This window comes from Alosa pseudoharengus, unplaced genomic scaffold (assembly GCF_046254945.1).
Source record: "Alosa pseudoharengus isolate Yale_2024_CS ecotype anadromous, Long Island Sound unplaced genomic scaffold, YU_APseudo_1.1 YU_APseudo_1.1_scf_13, whole genome shotgun sequence".
NCBI classification, from domain to species: domain Eukaryota; kingdom Metazoa; phylum Chordata; class Actinopteri; order Clupeiformes; family Clupeidae; genus Alosa; species Alosa pseudoharengus.
In genome coordinates, this window is record NW_027468598.1 from 23,629,564 (window position 1) to 23,653,885 (window position 24,322).

Below are 24,322 nucleotides of genomic sequence, written 5' to 3' on the forward strand. Positions count from 1 at the left end.
AAGGTGGCATGGATATTAAGTAAGCTCCATCCACAAACAAGAGCTCTCTTCAGCGAGGTAGATTAACTTATTCATCTGTGTCTTTGCGTGCCTGTTTCAGTGGCCTCAGAGCGTTCTTTCTCTTCTTTTTGAAAGTGTAGGTTAAAGGCTACACTGTGCGTTTATGATGTCAGCATTTGTTGTAGGCTATATTTGTGATATGTGGATCAATTTAATGTAGGCCTATATTATGCATATGTTTTGCATATGAATATTGCGTTGTGTAGGCCTATGTTATGCATATGTTTTGAGTCAATGGGTTCTGTCTAATATGCTGTGCGATAGTCAGCCTGTTTTGACACCCATGTCAGAAGCGTCAATAATTATTACGTTTTATTAATGTTGGTGTTCAACATTTTTATATTTCTCGTGTTCACCGTCGATTTCGGTGCAAGGCTACAGCAACTTTGTTACCTTATGAGTGTAGCGTCAGATAGCAGACGGTTACTTAGTTTGCGTTAGTATCAATCTGTGGTTTGCGACATTTTGTCGCATTTTTTCTGTAGTGTAGCCATAATGTTCTTGACAGTGATGTATGCCTGTGCTGTGTGTCATGCAATGCCAGTATGCTGTTGTCCATTAACAGAGAAAGGCGTTTAAATAAAATACAATAACTTTTTGTAACACCCCCCCCCTGACTACAGCACCCCCAACCAAAACTCACTTCCCACGGCCCTGGCCGAACTTATGCTAACCGTTTCGCTAGCTTGCAAACACATCCATGTGCTTTATCGTTACCTTTTTCCACAGTTTGAAATAGGCCTAGCATAATGCACAATTTCTCCAGCAGAGGGGGAAATAATCCTGCCAAGTTTCCCTTTAAGTCTTGTCTATATTGTACCTACTAAATATGTTAAATTATTTACTGCATATAAAGTCTAGCCACATATAATAACTAGATGATAATCTTGGCATAATTATAAATAAGGAGAAGACCGAGTCAATGGTTAGGCATAAGTTAATTTAATTAAAATAAATAAGTTTCAGTGCTAAGTGTCAATCTAACATATCATTTTAATACATTTACAAAGCATGGTAAATTCTGTCCCCTTTCACTTTGAGTCTTTTTTTTTCTTTTTTTTTAGTTAGCCTACTTCTATATGACTAATAGCCATTGAAACCTGTGTATGGCAGTTTGGATGTCATGTGAATCCAGGTATCAGATACTCTACCTTTATAGGTAAGTAAAGTTAAAAAGCCAAAGCAATTACAAAGCCTCATGGCATTCTGGAGTCAAATCTGGGCCGACTGCATGCTAAGTGGTGACACTAACCGCAGCACCACTCTGGCCCAGGCAGGTAAGGGCATACAGTCAAAAAACCTCAAACAAGCAAAAACTGGAACAGTACATTAAGATGTGCTGTATAAATCAAGCCATAGGTACCAAAGAGCAATAATGTAACATGCACATGGACAAGTTGGCTACAAATCTACTATAAGCGTATAATTACTAGCCTACTAATGTCTCATTACAGCGTCATTTAAAAGAGTGTCATTTGAATCTGTGATCTGGTGGGTAATATGGAGGTGAAAGAAGAGATCCCTGGAATATATTAATTTAACCACAAAACAATAGATCTCATCAATATGTAATAACTTTTTAAAATTTACAAAATACAATTTGATACAGTATTTTGGGCCAAAGGTGTATCTGCCATTCAGTGTTCCGTCAGTGTGAGTAATCTTTATTATTAGATGGCCTTGCCCATTATTAACAGACTCATCAGAAACACCATGATGAAGAAGATCCACATGAAGAAGCGGTCCAGCACTTTGGCGACTTTCTTCCACTCACCGGTCCGCCTCTGGGTAGCCCTCTGGTCTCGGTAGCAGTTGGCAATGTACTCAATATTCCTCTGCAGTTCCTGCTGCTCACACACACACTTGCTCTTAAACTGCGCCTCCTTCCCTTCGCCTCTCTCGAATCCCAGCTCGTTGCATCGCGCTCGCCTTGGGGCCCCCTCAGCGCTGTCGCCACAGTCCATGCTCATGAACACTCCGTTCCTCCACGCCGTGTAGCGGTTGGTGGGATTCCTACCTATGGAGCCAGCGGGGCTCAGGACTTGGTCGCCGTCCTCGTCCTGCTCCAGGATCTTCTGGGACATCTCGTCTTGTGGCCTCTCCACCCTCACGATGCTCTCTCTGCCCGCCTGGCCATTCATCCTGCAGTCAGCGGCGCTCTTGTCCAGCGGAGGTTCCAGTCTCTCAGGCTGGGGCATCATGCAGTTCTCGCCCACCTCGAACACGAAGCAGATGCGGGCCAAGTACTGCAGGATGAACTTCTTGGCCCACCTGGGAACTGGCTTCGCCTCCGGGCCACAGTGGTGAATGTTCATTATGAAGATGGTCAAGGCTGTGGACGCTGTTATCATGGTCATTGTGGCTATGTAGTATTTCCCTATAGAAATGTATACAAAAAAAGTCAGAGATGCATTTAAAAAAATACAAATAAACAATTGACTGAACTTATGGCATTTATTTATGGCAGCATAAACATTCTAACAACTTACACCCTCCAATTAAGTTTTCCAAGTACTAAATGAAAAGTTACCGATGAGAGGCACATTTTCAGATGGTGGCATAATTTCGGCAACCAGAAGCTGGAACACAGTGAGGGCCAGCATCACTGTTACACCCAGAGATACCTTCTCCCCTGAATCAGCGGGTAGGTAAAAGCCCAACGGTGCCAGGAATGAGATCATTACACACGGGATGAGCAAGTTAAACACGTAGAAAGACGCCCGGCGTTTGAGTTTCAAAGTATAGGTAACATCTGGATAAGGGTCTGCACAGCATCCATACAGAACCACACTCTTTTTCGCAGGCATACCGAGCACTTCCCATTCCACGTTATCTACCAAGTCGGCCAAGTCAGCTGTTTCCATTGCATTCAGCAGGTCCAGCTGATTGCCATTGTATGTCCAGGAGCCGTAGGTTAAGCGGCATTGCTGCGCATCAAAGGGGAAGAAGGAGACATCCACTTTGCAGGAGCTCTTGGTGATTGCAGGGGAATCCCACATGATCTGACCATCATGTCGAATCACCACATTAGTGTCCATTGAGCCCGTAAAATGTTGGTCCGCACTGCATTACAGAAAGAAAGGGATGAAATACTGTCAAGGACGACAACAGGGATTCTTTAAAGGAACCATATGTAAGATTGTGGCCAAAACTGGTACTGCAATCACTTCCAAATTACTGTAGAGTGGTGTATCCCCTTCCCCTCCCCCCTGACTTGAGGTTGCAAATCCAGATGCCGAAACACTACTGACTTTGTGATTAGTAGATAGGTAGAGGGTGGCGCATCAGGCCAAAACACAACATGACATGACAAAACACAACATCAACATCAGTTGAGGGCTGCAACTTCACTTTTTAAATGACAATATCTTGACCGGACTACTGTTGTCAGTGATATAAGTATTTGAAATGAACATGAATTCTTAATGTCTAGTGACATATCAGGGCCATTTTATGATTAATTTAAATATATTTCTTACATACGGTTCCTTTAAGTATCCCGAAACATTACCTGTAGTCTATTACATGTGCCATATGAAAACCCTTTCTGTACAGTATGGCATGATACTAATCTAATGTTTTAGCTTTAGACCAGCTTTTTCACATTTTCACCAGTACACTGTTAATCCCCATGAAGAAGAGCCATACTAAAGTCTTTGATATAAAAATAGATATGGGTCTTCCATGAGTAAACCCACTAAAGTGCTCCTGTACCTTTTAAGGCCCAGGCCCAGGCCCTATTAAGCCCCATTGTAGTGAATTTGGTTGCAGTTCCACCAGAGTTCCACTGGGGGTGATTGCGGGCAAGTCCAAAATGAATGGGGGTCTCTAGATGGCTAAATTTGTCTCTTTCGCCTGCATTGTCGTTGATAAATTGCAGATTTTATTGTAGTTTCTGCAAGTTCAATATGGATTATAGGTCAAAAGTTGAATGAACGAGTATTTATGTCCTTAGATTTCTTACAGGTTGGATAGTTGTTGCCCATAACACATTCTGCTAATGAATGACTCACTGGCACTTTTGAAGGGTTTTTAGAATAAATAAGCGACTATAAGCGAAATATCATAATCTGCAGTGTGTATTTCCTTTGCCTCCCCTTTCAAATACAAAATTCAAATTACTAGACAAAAAATTATATCCTGAGAAAAGTGGATTTTGAGGGGTACAGCTCCATAGACCTCCATTCATTCTGCACTCGCCCGCGAGCGCCCTCACATGGAACTAGAGAAGGAACAGCAACCAGTTCAGAAACCGGAAGTTTCCCGAGAGTGAAAGTTCTCTGCCAGTATTAAGGAGGAATATGTTGCCAACTGACAAAATCAATACCATTCTTACCTACTTGTTATATAGGACTATATCAGGTCTCCATACATAACTACTAGGTATACGGATGGTATCGAGTCCATCATAATCATCTTTATTCCACCTTAGGTGCACATCTATCCACACCTGTCGTATCCATAGATACGCTGTGAGAATCTGGTTACGTTCATCCTGAAAAAGAAGGGATATAAAATGTGAAATATGAAATGTATCAGGACAAATTCCATCGTCCTGATAAGGATTACATTCTGTGTGCATGTATTAAATAATGCATTTTACATTTTGTTGCACATATGTGTATATATGTCTTGGGGGATTACAACTACCTATTATTAATTTTATGAAATGAGTTTAATTAATTGCAGTATATTGCAAGCATTGACTCTGTCCTGATCATCTGAAGCCTTGGACCTGATGACATTATTATCACAATAATTATTACAATGTTACCATATCGATGATCTGTGACAGGGTGATCTGAAGGGTGACATTCAGGATGTCTCCTGTGTCTTCCACCGGCCGCAGAGCATTCGAGTAGTTACTGAATAAATCCTTCAAAAGCTTCTGAGCATAACTTGTATGGGCACTCCGACAGGCTATGATACAACAGTCAGAGACAGAGAGACATAGTAAGAAATCACATTTTAAAATATGCCATGTCTAAAAAAATAATAATTTGTATTTTGGAAATAAAGATATTCTATTAGGAATATTAAAGATTGTTTTAATAAGTGAGTAAGAAAAGTGGGGCAGCCGTGGCCTACTGGTTAGCGCTTCGACTTGTAACCGGAGGGTTGCCGGTTCGAACCCTGACCCCCTCACTGTTCCCCGAGCGCCGCTGTTGTTGTAGGCAGCTCACTGCGCCAGGATTAGTGTGTGCTTCACCTCACTGTGTGTTCACTGTGTGCTGAGTGTGTTTCACTAATTCATGGATTGGGATAAAATGCAGAGACCAAATTTCCCTCACGTGATCAAAAGAGTATATATACTTATACTATACTATACTAAACCACCATTGGAGTCCCAAGAACCGCTTTTCAAGTTGGCATTTTACACACAAAAATATGATAAGTGAAAGTTTTTCCAGAGGTCCTGAATGTCATCACTTCACCATAGATCACAGTGTGATCTGCTATCACATTTTTAGATGTAGTAACTATTGATATATTTTGTTGAAAATTTGTTGGATCTTTTCATGGAATGACAAGAACTACTAAGACTGTGAAAACACAACATCCTGAAAAGTAAGAAGACTCCATTCCTCAGGAAATATCATTACTATTTTGGATGGACGGCAAAGCATTTTTTCCATCAAAGCATTGTTTGTTTTTTCAAGAAATGCCCGTGCCTTGTACTGACATAGAAAGCATATTATTGTGCCAGATGGCCCGAGCAGAAAGGTCTACGCTGGTAGATTACCAACCATTTGAGGCTATAGCAAACAAAAGATAAAGTAAAGCTGCCATCACTAGCAAGTAGATATAGCCTTCCTTTTGGTCTCTCTGATCACATATATGAATATAACATCTGCTATAAAATATATGTAGGCCTATACAAAAAACATGTATTGTATAAACACGTGGATATTTTAAATATGATTAAATTCAAGGATGGTGCATTTGAAAATGCTGACAATTCCATCATGTCCGATTCCCTGCAAGGATGTATCATTCACACATATTAAAACTGTCACCTGTCACCAAATAAATGAATGTGAAACGCCATGTGAAAACTGATTATTCTAACGTGAACAACTAGCATCCGTTTGTAGTAGGCTACTCTTTGAGGATAGGAGGATTGGGGCAGGCCAGATGTTCACAGAGCTCTGTCATCTCAGTAAAGCCCTCAATAGTCCAGAAAGGCAGGAGGATTACTCTAATCAGCCCTGAGCAGCAAATACTGAAAACGTCTGAACGTGCCTGAGAAAACAGTGAGAGCAACTAAATGTGTCTAGACTTATCATTTCTGTGTGAATAACAACATTGAATGAAATACAATGTAGGCCTACTTCCACATGACATTTTAAGGTGATATCATGTAACTGGGGGTTTAAGTGCAATTTGGTTAGAAGATGCTCAAAGCAACGTGCGTGAAACATCCTGATATAGTCTACAAATTGACAGTTTTTTTTGACACGTGTTTTACAATTGTTTTGCATATTGCTATTGCACAAAGAACAACAATGAAAACTCTGTGAAACCATCTGTTAACTGCATCATTTTAGGCTAACAAATACGTGTAGCAGTTAAGAGATAGTTGGCATAATGTAGGCCTATTACCTGGTATAAAATGCACGGAAAACAAGAGAAGAAGAAGTGCATATATTCCACGAGGCTTCATCTTTTTGGAAATTACTCCTCGACTGCATGCGGTTACAATTCTAGTTTAAGAGTTAAATGTTCCCACAGATAGCCTATAGGTAACAGCCAGGCTTGCCAAGCGCAGGACGGACTAGGAGAAAGCAGCACAGCATCGTTTAATCGGGACGTCACATGACTGTAGGCTACTCAAGTTCAGTGACAGACTGAGAGGACAGACTTGTAAAAACGCGAGCCCCATCTGTTCTGCACGTCTAGAGTAGAGACCTCAAAAGGACGCATCTCTCAGAATCAAAACAGCGTGTAGCCTATTCAATAGCATATGTCTTTCTTACTCAGCGTCAAGAAAAGCACAATTTTCATGGAAATCGAGGACAATAGTAACCATACTGTATAGTCCTTTTCAGTGAGATTTATGAAATTGTTCACATATAGGCTAATCTCGACAGCCAAAGGTTTGTCAAACGAAGGAGTACTGCAGACTTATAGCTACTATTCATTTTTAACAAACAGCTGTCACTACATTACCTGCACCTGCAATTCATAACCACGGGGTAGCGCTGCATAATCCATTTTCAATTATTACTTGAGAGGAAGCGGAGTCATCAATGGTATAGTCTAGATAGGCTGCTAATAACCTACTACAACATGTGTGGGGGACAAAGTGTGATACCCTGTTCACACAGAGTAAAAGACTTACATTTCTGGGAAATAATAACCTAAAGGATACAGAACAGTTTCAGAGTAGTTGCTTGTTGTAGATAGATAGATAGATAGATAGATAGATAGATAGATAGATAGATAGATAGATACTTTATTGATCACCAAGGGGAAATTCAAGGGGAAATATGTCAAGTATGACTGAAATTAAAATAATGACTAAAGGCCACACATCTCCCTGTAGCTTTTCGTCATTGGTCTCATCAGCAGTGTTGGGAGTAATGCGTTACAAAGTAATGCGTTACTGTAATTCCACTACTTTTAGTGGTAACGAGCATGTAACGAAGTATTTTTGTAAATCCAGTAATGCAATTACAATTACTGAAATTTCAAAGAGTTCGTTACTTGCGTTACTCTGTTGATCTTGAATGAACGACTGCAGACAAGATGCACATTTGCTGCTTTGTCTCCCGACCTTAGCTGTGTTTCCAGCGATTGTGTTTCATGTTTAGATTGCAGATGCATTCTTTAGGCTACAGTTAATAGGAGCCTCCTCACATTCCTCCATATTTCGGATTTATGCTAAAACACACAAGAGTGCATTACGCTACAATTTAAATGGGCATCTTAAAAGCCTTTTCCCTTTCGTTTCCATCTCGTAAGCTCCACTACAGTAAAAGCGCATTGTTGTTTATCTCCGCTCTTTTTCGCCTATTGCGCAAAAGCCTGGTTATATCAATTTCTCATTCTTACAACATAGCCACGCCACAACACACATAGGCTACGGTAGCCTATATATAGCCTTGGCACAAGCAAGCACACGTTTAACTCGAGAGGAAAATGCAGATTTCACTTACCAGATAAAGAAACCTCCAAATAGCCTACATAACAGTGACTTGAGTTATTTGCACAGTAGGCTATGTTTACATCGGAATTGACGTCCATGGTGTTATGGATTCATTTGTCTGCGACGGAACATGCAACTTCTCTCTGGAACACCTTATCAGATGAAGAGTAACCTTCTGCATAGTGCGCGACAATCCCAAACTCTCGGATGCATTAAAACTTATTTCGGTAGGTCAGCACTTGTGCAGCGAAGGCTTTTCCCAAACTGGTGGTGCTTAAAATGCTATATAATACAACTGTGTTCAAAGCAGGATGACGATAACCTAAGGTAATGTGTGTGTGAGCAGACAATAACTGCTTTGAAAATAGGCCATTTAACATTGTTTCACATTACATCCCATTGAACGAATTCCATGTAGCCTACAGAAGGATTGCAATAATAATGATAATAATAACTTATTACTATATTGCAGAATTCAGTGTCAGTGCACCACCATGCATACTAGTAGAAGGCAAGCAGTAGGCAGTGTACTGTACATATCTATCAAACTACCTAGATGGTGAGGGTGGCGCAAAACAAGGTCAGGGAGGCCATGCATTGTAGAATGTTTTGTGGTCGGAAAAAGTTTAAGAACTCATACACAAGGCTATTGATTTGAAGGGCCGTTGAAACTACAATAAATAGGTCCAAAAATTAGGTTTATTGTGTGGGTGACTGTTCAGTACTGTTCATATTGACATTTTAAAAGCAGACTTAAAAGTAACTCAAAAGTTACTTTCTCTAGTAACTAATTACTTTTGATATACAGTAATTGGTAACGTAATTGAATTACTTTTGAAAGAAGTAACTAGTAACTGTAACTAATTACTAATTTTCAGTAACTTGCCCAACACTGCTCATCAGTTTGTAAAGTATTCCACTCTCTGTTAAAGTAACACAACATATAATAGGAAATTACTTACTTTCCTTCTATTTTCAATGTACAGGGTATTCGGCCAGTGCTACTGGGGTGCCAAATTCGCTGAAAACTGACAACAGGGTCTCATGTTTGTTTCGGAACAATATAGTGCAGTATCAGCTATACCAGGTTAACATCGTCAACATAGTTTTAGCATTATTCCAGGTTAACATCAATTATAAGTCTGGTTATCATCAAAATAAGTGTGAAGCCATTATTGTAAAGGTATAAAAGCCATGATCATCATTTAGATATGTTGGTCTGTGTGTTACACCAAACAATGATTGTGTAACAGAAAAAATGGCACTATAGCAAAATGTGTATACAATTGAAACAATCTTACTCTTAATAGATAGATATATCTAGTTTATTCATCCCGAGGGAAATTTTAGGCATGCTTATACAACCAAAACACACCACACATACACACATATACCTCACATACATAAAAATCACTCACAGAAATGTAAAAAGTAATGAAGTGATTAGGTCTGGTATAGACTGACCCGGTGATGCATTGACCATGATAAGGTGCTATAGTCTGTGTAATGGTAGTGCAAAAGTGAACAGTGCAGGGATTTGAACAGTGCAATAACCTAGACTGTTGTTAAATACTATGACTATAAATAGACAATAATGTAAACATAATATAATTGCTTGACAAATAAAAAAGATAATATAGCCTATAGAACAATAGAATAACAAAAAAGTAAGTTATAAAGAGAAAGATTGTAGAAGCAACAGGTGTAAATGTTATGACCACAGTCCAGATTGTGTAGATGGGCTAATATAGCCTGTAAGACATGCAGTCAGATGGACAGCAGACACCGTGATATGATGGGGACAGAGAGAGGACAGGCTCATGCTGAAAAGTCAATTTCTCCTCTCCTTTTGTGTGGCGTTGAAAAGTTGGATGACCCTGGGGACAAAGGACCTCTTCAACCTGTCTGTTGAACATGACAGTGACAAAAGTCTGTAACTGAACATGCTATATAGATACATGGAAAGTGTTTTGACATAGCACCCACTGGTGGTCAAATGTCAATAGATTTGATGACCCTTTAAGTGGAGGGAGGCCAAAGATTAAAATCTTCAATCCCATGCCCCCTAATCAGAGTTTGATTAAGCTATGCAGTCACTACCTGTTTGGAACGGTGTGTTACATGACGACATAGTGATAAAACATTCTTCCAGTGTGAGAAGACAAGAGTTTATCTTTAAGACTGGACAGAATCAGTAGGAATGTCTAAACAGTTTTGATTAAAACCTAATACGCCTACAGCAGTGTTCATACTTTTTGTGCTGTATTGGGCTGAGAAGGAAATCTGATTTATGTATAATGCAAACCTTTTAAATAAAACCCCTCCCACACACAAATGATTGTATTGCAACAGAAAACATAGCCATACATTACTGATAAACCTGGCTTTGCCTAAAAATGTGCATTGCATTGACTAATCTTGCACTGACTAATCAGCCTGGATACCAACAGTACCACTACATTGCAGATTTCACAGTGATTTACCGTACATGCATTGCATTCTTGCAGGGTGGGGAGACACTTTTTGATCATAAACAGATGTACTCTACTGGGTGTTACTAAAACCACTGCCGTCCAGCTTGAAGGAAACTCCTGTTTTGTTTACACATTTAGGGCTCGTACCAGTGTCCCATAGGAACCACGATTTCCTGCTCTGGTCTCAAGACACACTACAGAGGCACCGCCCTAACTAATATACTAGAATATGCGGGCTGAAGAAAATTTTCTTGTTCAGAGAAAAAGTAAATTTTCATCAGTGGCTTGTATAGCCTACCATGTACTGTAGGTTCAACTCAGCTCAAGCAACACAAGGACAAAAGCTATTTCTGGCACTGAAGGTGGTCAGTTTCGCTCTCAGTGTATTTAATTATTTCAATATATAAGCCGCATAAGTGTGAAAACACATACTAGAGAATTTAATGAGTTGGCCTAGTTGATTCGGAAAGCGGATAGTTCAATGGTGAACTGTGCAACACACTGACTAATGTAGGATTAATTATAGTAAGATGAAAGTGAAATTTTAAGGCCTTGGTTGATTCAGGCCACTCACACCACCACCCCTGAGGTCATTCTATTATGTTTGAACTTCAAGAGTAAGAGTGTCTCCAGCAAAAATAAATGAACCTGGTGTGGTGGCTTCCATTTCTTTGTTAGTAGGCACATAAATGTCTAAGATTAAAAATGTCTCGTCTTGTTTCTCACATAGAAGTGGAGAAGTGAAAATATACGGATAGCTTCCAAACTCACAATAAACATCTGCTTTGCACCCACACTAGCCCAATCTACTACACTCCATTATCCCAATAAACAAAGAGCGGCAAACACTAAACCCCCTTTGCTTGGCACTGCTCAGAATAAGCTATATGCAGTTGTTTCAACTATCCTCATGTGTATCCCCGCTCTACACCTGAGACAGTCAACGCCTTTGATACTCATAGTGTAGTCAAAGTTTTAGGATATCCTAACAAAGCCTAATCTGTTAGTTTGGTTGTTTGTGCTGCCCGGCAGCAAAGGCTGGTGATTTCACTGTCAAATGATCCCTCTGACGAAGGTGGATGTGACATGGCAGGCGGTTTTGGCTGTGAATGATACCTAACAACCCTCTTGACAGACCAGAGGATAATTTAACTATCAAATGAATCCCCGGGAAATGGAGAAGAGGTACTGGCCTCACGGTATCTCTACTACTTACACTTAGGGCTCAGGGTTTGTAAAGCTTCACTTTTTTTGTGCACAGGGAAAAACATAAAGAGGAGTTATTTAAAGAAGCAGGATATTTCCATGAGGCATGTGGTATCATGGAAGAATGGTGCCCTGCAGGCACCTAGACAGTTATAAAATAATGCCCTTTCTCTGGTCAGCCTGTAACAAAAGCGATATGGATATTGTATTCATACATTTTATAAATGTTTTCATGAATTATATCAATAGTTTATGAATAGAGTTTGTTTAAAAAGTGGTAAAAAAAAGCATTAGTTGTGGATGGTTTAAATTCCAATTCCTATATGACAGACAGACTCAACTTGCAATCATCATCTGAACTCCCGCCTTTACTTTTTTAAGGTCTAAGTTACATTCTAGACAGATTGTTGAGAGGAGAGAGAGAACAAAGTCGCCTTGATTTCAGACTCACATAACTCTCCCTTCTATCTCTAGGCCTGAGGTCTGGAAATTCCAAGACAGCAAATGTTGGTAAAGAATTCTCGACAGGGTTACACAACTGGAGAGGACGGGAAGAACAAAACACTGAGTTTGCATGTGTGAGTGTGAGAGAGAAAGACACAGAGAGAAAAATGAAATCCCCAGTTAAAATAGCTGTGGATTTTGTAGAAGGAAGTAAATGACAGGTTCCCTTTTTTGTGCATGCGTGCTCCCTCTCTCCCTCTCTCTCTCACACACTCTGTCTCCCTCCCTCTGTTTCTTTCTCTCATGCTGACTAATGACTCTGATAGGAAAATCAGCACAGCTTATCAGAAGTGACTCTTCTTTGTTTCCTCTTTTGTATGGAACCTTATGCACACCTCAAAATTCAAAACAGGGATACTATAGCATAGAGATGCACCAACACTTCCCAAATAGCATAAAACCACACTCTTAACCAACTATTTAAATAAAAGTTTTAACTACTGTCCAATGTTAACTGCTGAGATACAACTACACATCATCGTCTAATCACGTTAACTCGTATTAGTCCAGATTTAGCATTATTTTGCATTTAACATAGGCTACAGTAGAAATATAAAAATCATCAGTTTTATCATGTGCAGACAGTCTGGTTGACAGTTGAATGGAGAAGGTATGTATTCAGACATAGATAACAAGGTTAAGAGTTAAGAGTAATGATGTACAAGTGGTGTCAACTATGAAAGAACTGCAACACTCCAAACAAAGAGGACTGACATAGCAATCTTTCAGACATAAACTGTTTAAAACAAAACATTTCCAGACATTTCCAGGAAGAAGTTATTGGACTGACAATTCCTTTGTCAAAATCACTAGCCACCACTATGAATAAAAAAGCACAAATATCTCAGTAAGTTAGATAGGTTTCACAGCTGAGTGGATCATTAAATTAATACATCAATAAAACACATACAATATAATAAACTCCATACTGAAACTGCTTAGTATGATTCATAATCCAGTTCTTTGATAGGCCTATATTTTTTTTGCAAAATTGCACCAATTTGAATTCTGAGAGACACAATTTGTTGAGTATAGCAGATTATTAAGTAATATCAAACAAGTTTTTTACAGTGACAGGCATGCTCTTGGATTCATCTACAACAGCACACATGGTTTCTTGGCAGTAGTTGGCTGTGGATTGAGGAAAGCACGCACAGCCTCTGCAAACACCTCCTTTATGCCATCTTGGTTAAGAGCCGAGCACTCCAGGTACTTGATGGCCTGGATTTGTCGGGCCAGCGCCTGGCCCTGCTGTAGGGTGACAGTAGTCTGGTTCTGATCCTTCAGCTTCTTCTGGATCTCGGGGTCATTCCGCAGATCCTTCTTGGTGCCCACCAGCAGGATGGGGGTGTTGGGGCAGTGGTGCGTCACCTCGGGGTGCCACTTGTGCTTGACATTCTCATAGGAAGGCGGGCTTGCGATAGAGAAGCAGATGACGAAGACGTTCGTCTGTGGGTAGGAAAGGGTGCGGAGGCGGTCATACTCCTCCTGGCCGGCAGTGTCCCACAAGTTCAGACTAATAGTCCTACTGTCCACGGTCACCTGGGAGCTGTAGTTGTCAAACACGGTAGGGATGTACTCGCTGGGGAAGGCGTTGGTTGTGTAGGAAATGAGGAGACAAGTTTTTCCGACAGCTCCGTCTCCGACCACCACACACTTTATACTCTGCATGTTGGCACCTTCACTGCTTTATGCACCTGCAGCAGAGGACAGACAGAAGGCATGTCACATACAACGTTTCCAAAGAGTTATCTGTGGATGTTCATGTTTATAATACTGAATAGTCTGTTTCCAAAATGTTATCTAGATTAGAGACGCTGTTAAATAGATTTTCAGAGTGAGATACCAGTTAAAATCCATCTTGTTCAAAGGTTTAGTGTTCAACTGATGCAGATGGTAAAATTCAAAAAAGCTTAAACGTTCACTAAGAGATGCTGAAACGTGTATAGAAACACAGAGTGCAACATTAGACACCAAAACACTTGGTGGTTGTAATAATTCTCACATTCTATACACAGCAGTCATCTCACACTATTCACACCCCAGCTTTTACTGTACTGCCTTCGTCTAGCCTAAGTATATTTATAGTGCTGTGGCAAGACCTAGCTATTTTCACTAAGACTACTCTCTCAGAACTGGCGTTAACCGGTATCTGAGTCTTGTGTAATTACTTCTGTATTTATTCAACATTCTGAATCCATGAAGGATAATTGAGCAATCATTACCAGTGTTTAGATGACAAAATAGATGTGTGATTACATCATAGGAAGGTATATTAGTAAATTAAAACATATAGGACTATTCATAAGTCATCTGACTTTTTTTTTCTATAATCCCCACTCCTGTCATAAAACAAATTAAATCACTAGATTAACATGATGCAACGAAACAATGCAGCAACTGATTAGAGAGATTGAGTCTTGACCTTGAACCCAGTTCATACCATCTGGGTAATTTACCCTGGTGGTATCACTAGAATATTGACTATTAATGTAACCTTTTAAGGATTTACTGGTATCTCTTAATGTACCCATGAGTCACGCGGAACCTATTGCACAGACTTTGCCTATACTTCCCGTTTTCTCAGAGGGAAAGTAGCACGGATATTGACAAAAGGAGATAAGATACGAAAAGTTTTAAACATTTTAAATCTTTATAAAGATGATATCACACTAATGTAGACCTAGTAGTTTTACCCTACACACACACACACACACACACACACACACACACAGTAGCCTAAGCTATGTGCAGAATAGCAAAATCATGAATCCTACTTGCAGTTGACAGACAGTCAGATAAAACTGTCGGAATCTATGAACCGAGCAGGTTCGTCGAGCGGAAAACAGATGCGCGCGTAAAAAAAAAAAAAGCAAATATGTAGTGAATTAGAATCACAAAATTTCCAAACAAATGTGATCTACAATAAATAACACCTTGTCAATAACATATTGCGATATAAACTAAATCTTTTGGAATTCATGACTCACACGAAGTGTTGAAAATCTACGCACTGCGATCATGGTTGAGTTATCAGGGTGGTGACATTCGCCTTGACACAGAAGTAGCGGACCTGTCACTCAACCCATTGCCTTGGCTGCTCTTCTCTGTGCAACTTTAAGTAGCCTCACTACAAACACAAACTCTGTTTAACACAATAAATAATAAAAGCTCACCAAACATACTCTTTATCCAGCGAAAGCCCTTGACCAGTGTAGCGTCGTCCAAGTTGAAAAGTAGGAGAGGACGCTTTGAAGGAAGTTAGTGCAGTTCACAAAGAGGAAGTAAAACACAAACAGTTGCCTATATTAGCCCACGCTCAAATGTATTGACTAAGCGGGTTAACTGTTGGGCTGGACTATTTCAACACTGTCAATCCCACCGATGTCTAAAAAGTTCATGTTGAGATCAATCAGCCACAGGCCTATAGGCCTACGGATCAATAGCCTACCTAAACAGGCTGAATTAGTCTAATCAGTTTAGATTACATTAACCAATACTACTTTTAAATTCAGTTTATTTAAATGATTGTTAAGGTTAGCCTAGTCTATCAAACGGCATTTTACACTCCATCTTTCAGATAAAGCTTCAGAAAATCTTAGCCTACCTATTGCATATAAGATAGGCTACTCAATAATGGCCATGGTTGCTAGTTTTGCGTAGGCCTATACGATCGAGGTGAACTCCCTGGTTTTAGTCAACAGGCCTGATGCATTATAATGCCTCCAGAATTATTTGCAGTGCTTTAGTCAGCGACTTTTAGCAAATTCAGTCGTCTTTTGTCCACATTAGGCATACGTGTTTTAAGTTGGGCTAGCAATATCTGGGAAAATATAGCCTGTTCGTAAATTACACAATTGTAAATAAAGATTTTACATCAGGATGTCGTAGATGGAAGGTGGGGAGAAGTTCATTATTCTGAATATTTAGCACCCATAGTTAAATATAGGCCTATGCCGCAGGGTGGCGTCATACTTACGTTCAAATGTGACAATTTCATTGCTTATGTTCTTTCTCCTCCACTACACTAGGAGGTGGTGAAGATAGCAAACTTGAGCAAAGCGCATTCTGCAGTTTTCAGTCAGGACGTTGTGAGATGAAGCGCAGGAGCTGCTGCATCGCGACAGGAGTGGAGGCTGCAGCTTCGTTGACCTGATAAATCTTTGAAAGCTTGTGCTGGAATTGTGTGGACTCATACAAAGGAACAACTTTTATTTCTTTGGGGAATCTGTATCTTCACATTCCATTCAAGAGGACTTCTGTGAGGTTTCACCATGCAGCGAAAGGACGAGCCCAGCTAGGGAACCATATAGCTCACCGCTGCTAGCTGTCAGCTGGACCAGCCAACAAGCGGCCTCTCGTTACGTTCACATCAAGGGATTTGGCAAGACCCAAGTAAGTAAGTAGCAGTGTAAGTTCTCTTTTAGGGCATTTGGTTAAACTGGACCTTTTTCTGAGTGTCTTTGTTTGTGATAACATTTTTTGGTGGTGCTATTTTGCAATCCTTACGGAGTAACGTTAAACCCTGTCCATCGTTATACGTACGTTACGTTTGCTAACGTGATGTTAATGGTAGAATTAGATAGATGGAATTCCTGACGCGCTTGTCCTAGACTAGAATCTATTTGAACAGCGAACCACATTGAAAGACGCTTGATAGGTGATATTGTCGGTGGTGACAGTTCAGTGCAGCACACGAAAGGTAGTAAACAATTTCGACAAGCTTGGCTAACTGATATTAGAGCACTTTAGCTAGGTATCGAGTAGCAGTACCATCTGTCCCAAAGCGCAATCGTACGTAACGTTAGCGTTTGCTATATGACAGACAAACTGGCTAGACTATGTGGCAAACAGGTGACATCATGAACATACTGGGACTGTTAGTTGACTGGCCTTATGTTATTACATGTTTGAGTCTAATATTAAGTTATTTGCTGCAATAAGGTATCTCCAGAGAGTGTTGACGCGGCAATTGAGGATCTCGGCTATCTCGGTAACGTTTGATATGGAATTCGATATAACATTAGCTAACGTTATAGCCAAGGTAGCTAACGTTAGCTAAAATCCACACGTTAACGTCACCACATATTTTAGTTAACGTTAGAGAGAGATTGGCAAACTTGGCTTGCTATATATTGCTAACTTGTAGCTCGTCGCCAGCTGTGTGAAAGCTGTAAATTTAAAGGCTTTTTTATACGGGTAACTACAGGTAACCTTCGTCTGGTCCTTTTACGGTAGTTATTGGGGATTTCGTTTCTAGTCAAATTCTCTCACCTAATCGTGTCGGCGTCGATTGCAACGCAACTAGAATCTAACGTTAGTTATCTTTAGCCATGGTATCATGCACATTCATAAAGTGTAACATTACGCATAGTAACGTTAGGTTAATCACACAATTTGGCTTCGTGCCCGTTTTGCAATATTAGTGGGTGCCTTTCTTTGATTCCTTTCTAACTAAGGGCTAGTTAGTGAGTCCTCACTACCTTGACACATACTGTAGGATAAATCAGCAAAGTAAATGTAATAACTCACTTCACTTCACTTGCGTTGGGAAACATTAATCAGCCAACAACAGTGTCTTCACCTGTTATGTAATACGGGCTAGCCACTCAGATTATTAGCTAACGTTAGTAGGTTCACCTTCCCAGTGGTTATAGCCTCTCAACCATAGGGTAAACTGTTTAATTTATTGGTTCAAAAGCTTTTGCATGTTGTTTGTCAGGTAGGTCCTAGACTGGAATCTACATTCCCTTGCGTAACCCTCACAGTGGTGGCTCAAGTTGATACATGTGTCTATCGAGTTGCCAAGTGATGCGTCATGACTTCTATTTGGACTGCCATAATGAAGCAATGTTCCGCTCCCTGCATTTTTTTTCCCGATCTTTGTTGACATTTTTGCATTCATTCCTCTGATGCAACAACAAAATATTCACACCAGGACAGTAGCTCCTTTTTGGACGGGGGTGGGGGGCGCGCTGTTTATCTTTTAATTTGTAAGGGATTGTTTTACAGCTCAGCACTGTTTGAATGTTGTGGGTGGTGATGAGAGCCTGCCAATGAGTGCAATAGCAAGCAGGTGTAATAATGGCACAGACAGGAACAAGGCCATGCATGGCTAGAAGATGAGCTGTCAATAAGTAGCCTAGATGAGGAACTAATACAGCATTGTGTTTAGCCTTGTTCTACATTATTAAAGGCAAAGTATATGACACAATCATATAATCATTATATGTTTTGTCAATGTGAAAGCTGAATGTAAGTCTTGAAGGTAGAATATAAGTTTAATTTTCACTTCATCCTGTTATCATAAACCCTTAATCCACTCTTTTTCTATTTAAATCCAGAAATATCCCCACTATGGATTTCAGCAAATCGGTCACCTTGTGGATTTTCTGTCTATGCCTGCTGGGCAAGAGTTTAATGGAGAAGCAAGGTTCTGTTGATGCTGAACAGCAGCAAACTGACAGTAGTGTGTCAGGTAAGTGGTCTTAAATTACTTTACTTGAATTACTTTAAGATTTTTAAGCCAATTCGTTATTAGCCATTTATTGTAGTTGAATAAAACCCATTGAAAACTCCAAGTTTTAGTAGACTTGGTTTGATCACAAAAACCGTGCTTCATCATGTTGGTGTGAATAAAGTTTGAAGTTTGGTTTGTATTTCCGTGCTGTAAGCTATAGACTGTGGAGGGAAAGAAGATGACTAGATGTACTAAGAAGAACAATGTAACTTAAACAGCACCTCAACTGTCCGATTTCAAACAGCCTATTTTCCATGCAACTTTAAAAGGCTATCTGTGTATAAAAAAACAAGACACTGCTCATCTGGTAAGATTTACTGACGTGCTGGAGTTCAAACTGACTAATGCATTTACTGTAAATTCTATGCAGACAACAGACTTTACTTAATTTTTGATACTGGTTAGGCTGCTACTGGAAAAAGTGGTTGTTGAGATTGAGAGGTTGACCGTAATTAATCTTCTGTATTTCTTATGATGCCCTCTTGAGCCTAAATTGAAATGTTTTGACTTTGCATGGACTTCTGGACTATATGTCTATTATCATATCCTCACCTATAGTTAAGTTTAATTAACTAATGCACAGGCAAATAGCCTAATAATAGGGTGGTCCTTATATGGGGTAAAAAAAATGTTTTTGGAAATGTTCAACTCTCACCCCCTAAATGTGTTAGGATATCAATAAAAACACACTGTGCGAAATTTTGAATTGTTCCTACAATATCTAGAGGTAGCTCAAGGCCTTTGAATATTTCCGGAATTGCAAATTTTTGGAGAAATTGTACCATTTAAGAACGCACAACAAAATAAAATGCAATATTATTTGTTGGTCAGACTATATAATAAGGAGAATAGCAATAATAAACAATGTCAATTAAATCAATAGCCTAATGAAATAAACACATTTCATATCATAATATCATTTCATTCAATAATATAAAAACTATAACATGGTAAGACTACATTAAAGAGAATATCAATAGTAAACAACGTCAAATTAATCATATTTTACAAACCATAACACATAAGAAGCGCTTAAAGAACTAAGTGCATGTTGAACAGATATGCCTTTAGACCCCTTTTAAATGACCCAAAACTATCACAGGAACGGAGAGACTGGGCAACTCATTCCACCAACATGGAACCACTGAGGAAAAGAGTCTTGAATTTGACCTAGCATTTATGACTGGTCGACACAACAGACACTCATCTGAAGACCGCAGTGGGCGGTTGAGGATGTATATCTTGATCATTGAATTAAAATAACAAGGAGCAGATTCAGTCAGTGTCCAAGGCCAAAGGAGAAAGTGAGATATTTAAATTGTATCATCATATTGTACAGTTGTACACCCGGGACGTCCTTTTTCTCTTTGGGCCAGAAGAAAGTCTCTATCTTCTGGATTCTTGAGATGAATGAGTGCATCTTGATGTGCGATATCAAACAGGTCTCCCAACTGGTCTGTGAAGGCCTCTACATTGCACTGCTGAGTATCAGAAGTTCTCTTGGCATTTTTCTTCAGCTTCTGCCATTTGTCGTGTTTCCAGTTGTTTTATGGCATGATGTTGGGGACGAACGGGAATCCTAGCCTTGTCCTAGAATACCAAGACTTCTTTGATCACCAATGTTGCACTTTCATGAAGTTTTTTTTCAATGTTTTATAGTAATATTACAACACACATGAAACCTGCTTCTTGGAGGGTAACTTTGTTCCAGTTATTTCAGTCTCTTCTGATCCAAGTAACCATATAGCGGACTTGCTTCATGTTGCTTCAGCCATTGTCTCAGTGTATATTGTCTATTGTGCTTCATTCACATTGATGCTTTGAAAGACATAGTACTTGGCGATGTGGTATTAACCTGAGCCTGTTTAGATGCATTTGAAGGTGGAATTGATAATGATGTTGATTTAAATGAGCTTTCCTAACCAGAATCTGTATTCTGAACATGATTCCTTACCAGCTCTGTGGCTGTGTTTATTATTGTTGAGTGTTAGACCTGAATATAACAGGGCCCTCAACCTTATCTGTACTTTACAATTGTGTCTAAATGTTGCAGTGCCAAGAATAGACAGAGTGTGCATCCCCCATTAAACATAGTCCGTTGTGAGATCATAGCACCGTCAAATAAGGGGGACAGCTGTACTGGGCTATGGTGATTTTGTCCATTCCTCTTTGTACGCTGGGAAAGTGTGTCCACCCCTAATTGAGTCGGTCGGAGTGTGTTTACACAGGATTTCTACTCGGTTGATCGAGACCGGCTGAAATATTTATTAGATTCGTTATTACCTCTTACTGTATCTCCTGCTCTGTGCTTGCACCCATACACTTGGTAGGAACCTGAGATGAGTAGAGAGATGCATACAGCCAAGCCCCGTTCACATATGGCAATTCATTGTCGCTTGTGACTTGTCACCTCAAAAGTTCAAAGTATTTTAACTAAACGTTAAAATAGTCTTTTTTCACTAAAACGTTTCACATCATCAGTGGTTATTTCGCCTGCTGAATTACATCTACATCGCATAGTCTCTTGTCGCTAGTAGCTGTATAAGTGAATGAGGCTTCAGTTCAGAGATCTTGCTTCTTACCTTGAATGCTTTTACTTGCTGACTCATGGTTTGGTTAGGCTATGCTCTATTTATGCCACAGCACGGTATGCTACTGTTATTAGGATACCACAACTGGAAAAAAATGTGGACAAAGCAGTGTTCTTTCTCACCATAGTTAATAATTACCATTTGTGATGTTCACTCTGGTGTGTCTGTTCCCTCTGTAAAATGTCACAGCGACAGGACATCTTTACATTTCATTTTACCCAGCTTTGGCCATGTTATTCAGAGAGAGAAAACTGGAATTATAAAAAGGTCAGTTTCAGTCAAGCTCACACTCATTTAAAACAGCTTTGCACAGTAGTCATTAGTAAGACGCTCAACATAACAGAGGTGTCCATATTATAGATGCATAGTAAGAATATCTGCCATTGATGTTCAACAAATTTAGTAAGGGCTGAAAAGCAGGATAAAGCTGACATGAAATTCATCTCCATTTACAGACCTAATTGGACAAAACAAATCACCATAGTGTGTTTGTTTTACAACAAGCTACTCTGTAGTTAATTTGATCTGATAAGGTTTTCATTTAATCCGTTTGTTCCATCTTTCATTTTTGTATGTGAATATGGCTGGAAATGTAACCTGTGACATGTTATGAATGTTTTCAAAGTTATTGTCAAATGTGGAGTAATAATGTTTTTTATATACGATGAACAAAACAGTGTTGTGTGCTCAACATCTCATTGCTGGAAAAAAGAAGTGTCATGCAAGGTCTGCTTGATGACGAGAAATGAAATGAGTTTAGAATATTTTTGGTTGAAATGAAATTGATGTTCATTTTATTAAAATAGCCACTGCGCGTCGTCGAGTTTTTTGCCCCTTGCCCTTGTCCATTAATTCTGTATAACAGGACACCAGTGGCCGTTATCCCTTACTTAATTGTCACCCTACCAGCTAATCAGAAAAGAGTACTTCTTCTCTCTGGGTGATAATGTAATATTCACCTATGTGTGTTTCAAATATGTGTAAAGGTCATAATATTCACCTTCAGTTAATCTGGAGGGTACCAACTGAGATGTCAAAAAGTGTGTATGAAATGCATCTGTGTATGCGATTAACCGTCCCATCATGTCCATACAGACGGTAGCAGAAAACTTGTTTTGTAGGATGTGCAACCTGTACAGCCCTGGGTATATTGCTGTAAAGTAGCAGAGACGTGACCGTACAGCTCTGGAACAAATTAAGAGACCACTGCACATTTTTCTGATGTCATCCTATGGTTGCTGAGACATTCAAATGAGTTGACGGACATATTCAAATTCGCAGTGGTCTCTTAACTGATTCGAGCTGTATGTAGTGTTACCTACAGTGGCACATGCAAGATAACTCTGGGTCTGGCATACATGAAAACCAACAAGTATTCATTAATTCAGTTATTATCCACCTTCTAAAATAAAACGTTTCTTGCAGTTACATCTACCGAAACTCATGACTATGCTATTGAATAGCCATTAATGACCCTAAATTGGATTTCTGTGAAACAGATTTGCTTAATAGACCCCTTGCATGTTGGAGCTGTGGCACAAGTAGCCGCAGCGTCCGTAACACATTCGGTTCCAAGTGTCCATGGTGACCCAGGCTTAAATCTCTCCTGCGGTCATATCCTGATCCCGCCCCTTCTCTCTATCCCCTCTCTTCCTGTCACTTTTCACTAGTCTATCTAAATAAAGGCAAAAAGGCCAAAAATATGCTTAGAATAGACACATTTCATCCAACTCGGCAGTCAGGACATCAAGCGGAGGCTGCAAATTTAGTCTACTGTTGCGCCATTTTAATTCACATCTATCCCATAAAACTTAGATCAGATTCTTATGTCGGTTAATCACAGATTTAACCCCTGTAATGGTGCTCAACAAGCGGTCAACCAGTATTAGTAAACCAACATCTCCATTTTCATCCTATGTGTCCCTCTCCCCCAACTATCTCTTTCTCTTGCTCTCTCTTTCTCTGGTAACTCGACAGCTGTATGGCCTTTTGGGGTCTAAAAATAGTTACAGGCTGGTTTTAGTTGATGCTGCTGGTATATTTAACTGGCTCTATGGTTTGTAGTTTGAGCAGTAAATGTCCTCTTGTCTTATTGGGTTTTTAAGGAATCTCTAGGGACCAGCGTTAGAGCCTTTGAGCTTTTTGCTGGAATTTTTATATTATGAGTATCAAACACTTAGTAGTTTTATGCCTAGTTTTTGTTTATTCTGTGGTACTGTTGATAAATGCTTTATTTTGAGGCGGTTTCCAGATATCTTTCTCATTGACTTAAGCTTAGCTAAGACCAAAATGTATTTTCTTTTAAAGATCACTGCCCACCGGTGACTACTGTACATTGCATTATCAAACACTTTCACATATACTACATTAAAATGATAAAAACTCCTGCTATATACGGTAAGATTAGTTTAGTTATGTTAAGTAGATGCAACAATTGCGAAGGGAAAAAAAGTAATTATTTCAACACAAAGGCCCATAAAAGTTGGCTCATAGCAAATGGAAGACAGTACAAATATGTGGATTTAATTGATAATTCTCAACAAATAGAGCCATGTTCTAAGCTCAGAAGTAGGTGTGTGTCTCACACAGCCAGTAGTCGTGTGGCTGGTGTAACCTTGACGGCTATGTGTTAAAAGGACCATCCACAATTCTACTGCTATAACTGAACAGCTGTAATGTTCACACGCTTCTCTTTTTTTAAATGCTGGTTTGGATTGTTTGGATTCTATCTGCCAAATTTAAAAGCAATTTCTCCATTCATATAGTTTTTATCTGGTGACAGCAGGCATGTGTTTATATGTAAATGGAAGCATAGTAG

General features: G+C 39.6%; 3 protein-coding genes across 7 annotated transcripts in view; 1 reads left to right on the top strand and 2 right to left on the bottom strand.

Moving 5' to 3' along the window:
* Nucleotides 1-1,057: 1,057 nt before the first annotated feature.
* Nucleotides 1,058-8,752, bottom strand: chrna10a (cholinergic receptor, nicotinic, alpha 10a). Its single transcript, XM_076282596.1, has 5 exons — nucleotides 8,220-8,752; nucleotides 4,835-4,980; nucleotides 4,401-4,555; nucleotides 2,591-3,123; nucleotides 1,058-2,437 (listed from the first exon to the last, which is right to left on the bottom strand). The coding sequence occupies exons 1-5, from the start codon at nucleotides 8,305-8,307 to the stop codon at nucleotides 1,731-1,733; spliced, it is 1,629 nt and encodes a 542-aa protein (XP_076138711.1). The 5' UTR covers nucleotides 8,308-8,752; the 3' UTR covers nucleotides 1,058-1,730.
* A 4,364-nt stretch (nucleotides 8,753-13,116) lies between these two features.
* On the bottom strand, nucleotides 13,117-15,700 carry LOC143121916 (rho-related GTP-binding protein RhoG-like). 3 transcript variants are annotated; one of them, XM_076282598.1, is made up of 2 exons: nucleotides 15,579-15,700; nucleotides 13,117-14,090 (listed from the first exon to the last, which is right to left on the bottom strand). In XM_076282598.1, the coding sequence occupies exon 2, from the start codon at nucleotides 14,062-14,064 to the stop codon at nucleotides 13,489-13,491; it is 576 nt and encodes a 191-aa protein (XP_076138713.1). In that variant the 5' UTR covers nucleotides 14,065-14,090; nucleotides 15,579-15,700; the 3' UTR covers nucleotides 13,117-13,488. The 3 variants fall into 3 exon arrangements, with proteins under 3 accessions (XP_076138713.1, XP_076138712.1, XP_076138714.1); XM_076282597.1 differs by having other exon boundaries at nucleotides 15,570-15,700; XM_076282599.1 differs by lacking the exon at nucleotides 15,579-15,700 and adding an exon at nucleotides 15,384-15,508.
* A 763-nt stretch (nucleotides 15,701-16,463) lies between these two features.
* The window catches only part of stim1a (stromal interaction molecule 1a), a 50,092-nt gene continuing 42,233 nt past the window's right edge, over nucleotides 16,464-24,322 (top strand). Inside the window, exons 1-2 of one of the 3 annotated variants that reach the window (XM_076282601.1) lie at nucleotides 16,464-16,792; nucleotides 18,738-18,871. In XM_076282601.1, the coding sequence (XP_076138716.1) occupies nucleotides 18,751-18,871 (121 nt within the window). In that variant the 5' untranslated portion in view covers nucleotides 16,464-16,792; nucleotides 18,738-18,750. The remainder of the gene's footprint in view (nucleotides 16,793-18,737; nucleotides 18,872-24,322) is intronic. The other 2 variants (XM_076282600.1, XM_076282602.1) reach the window with 2 other exon arrangements.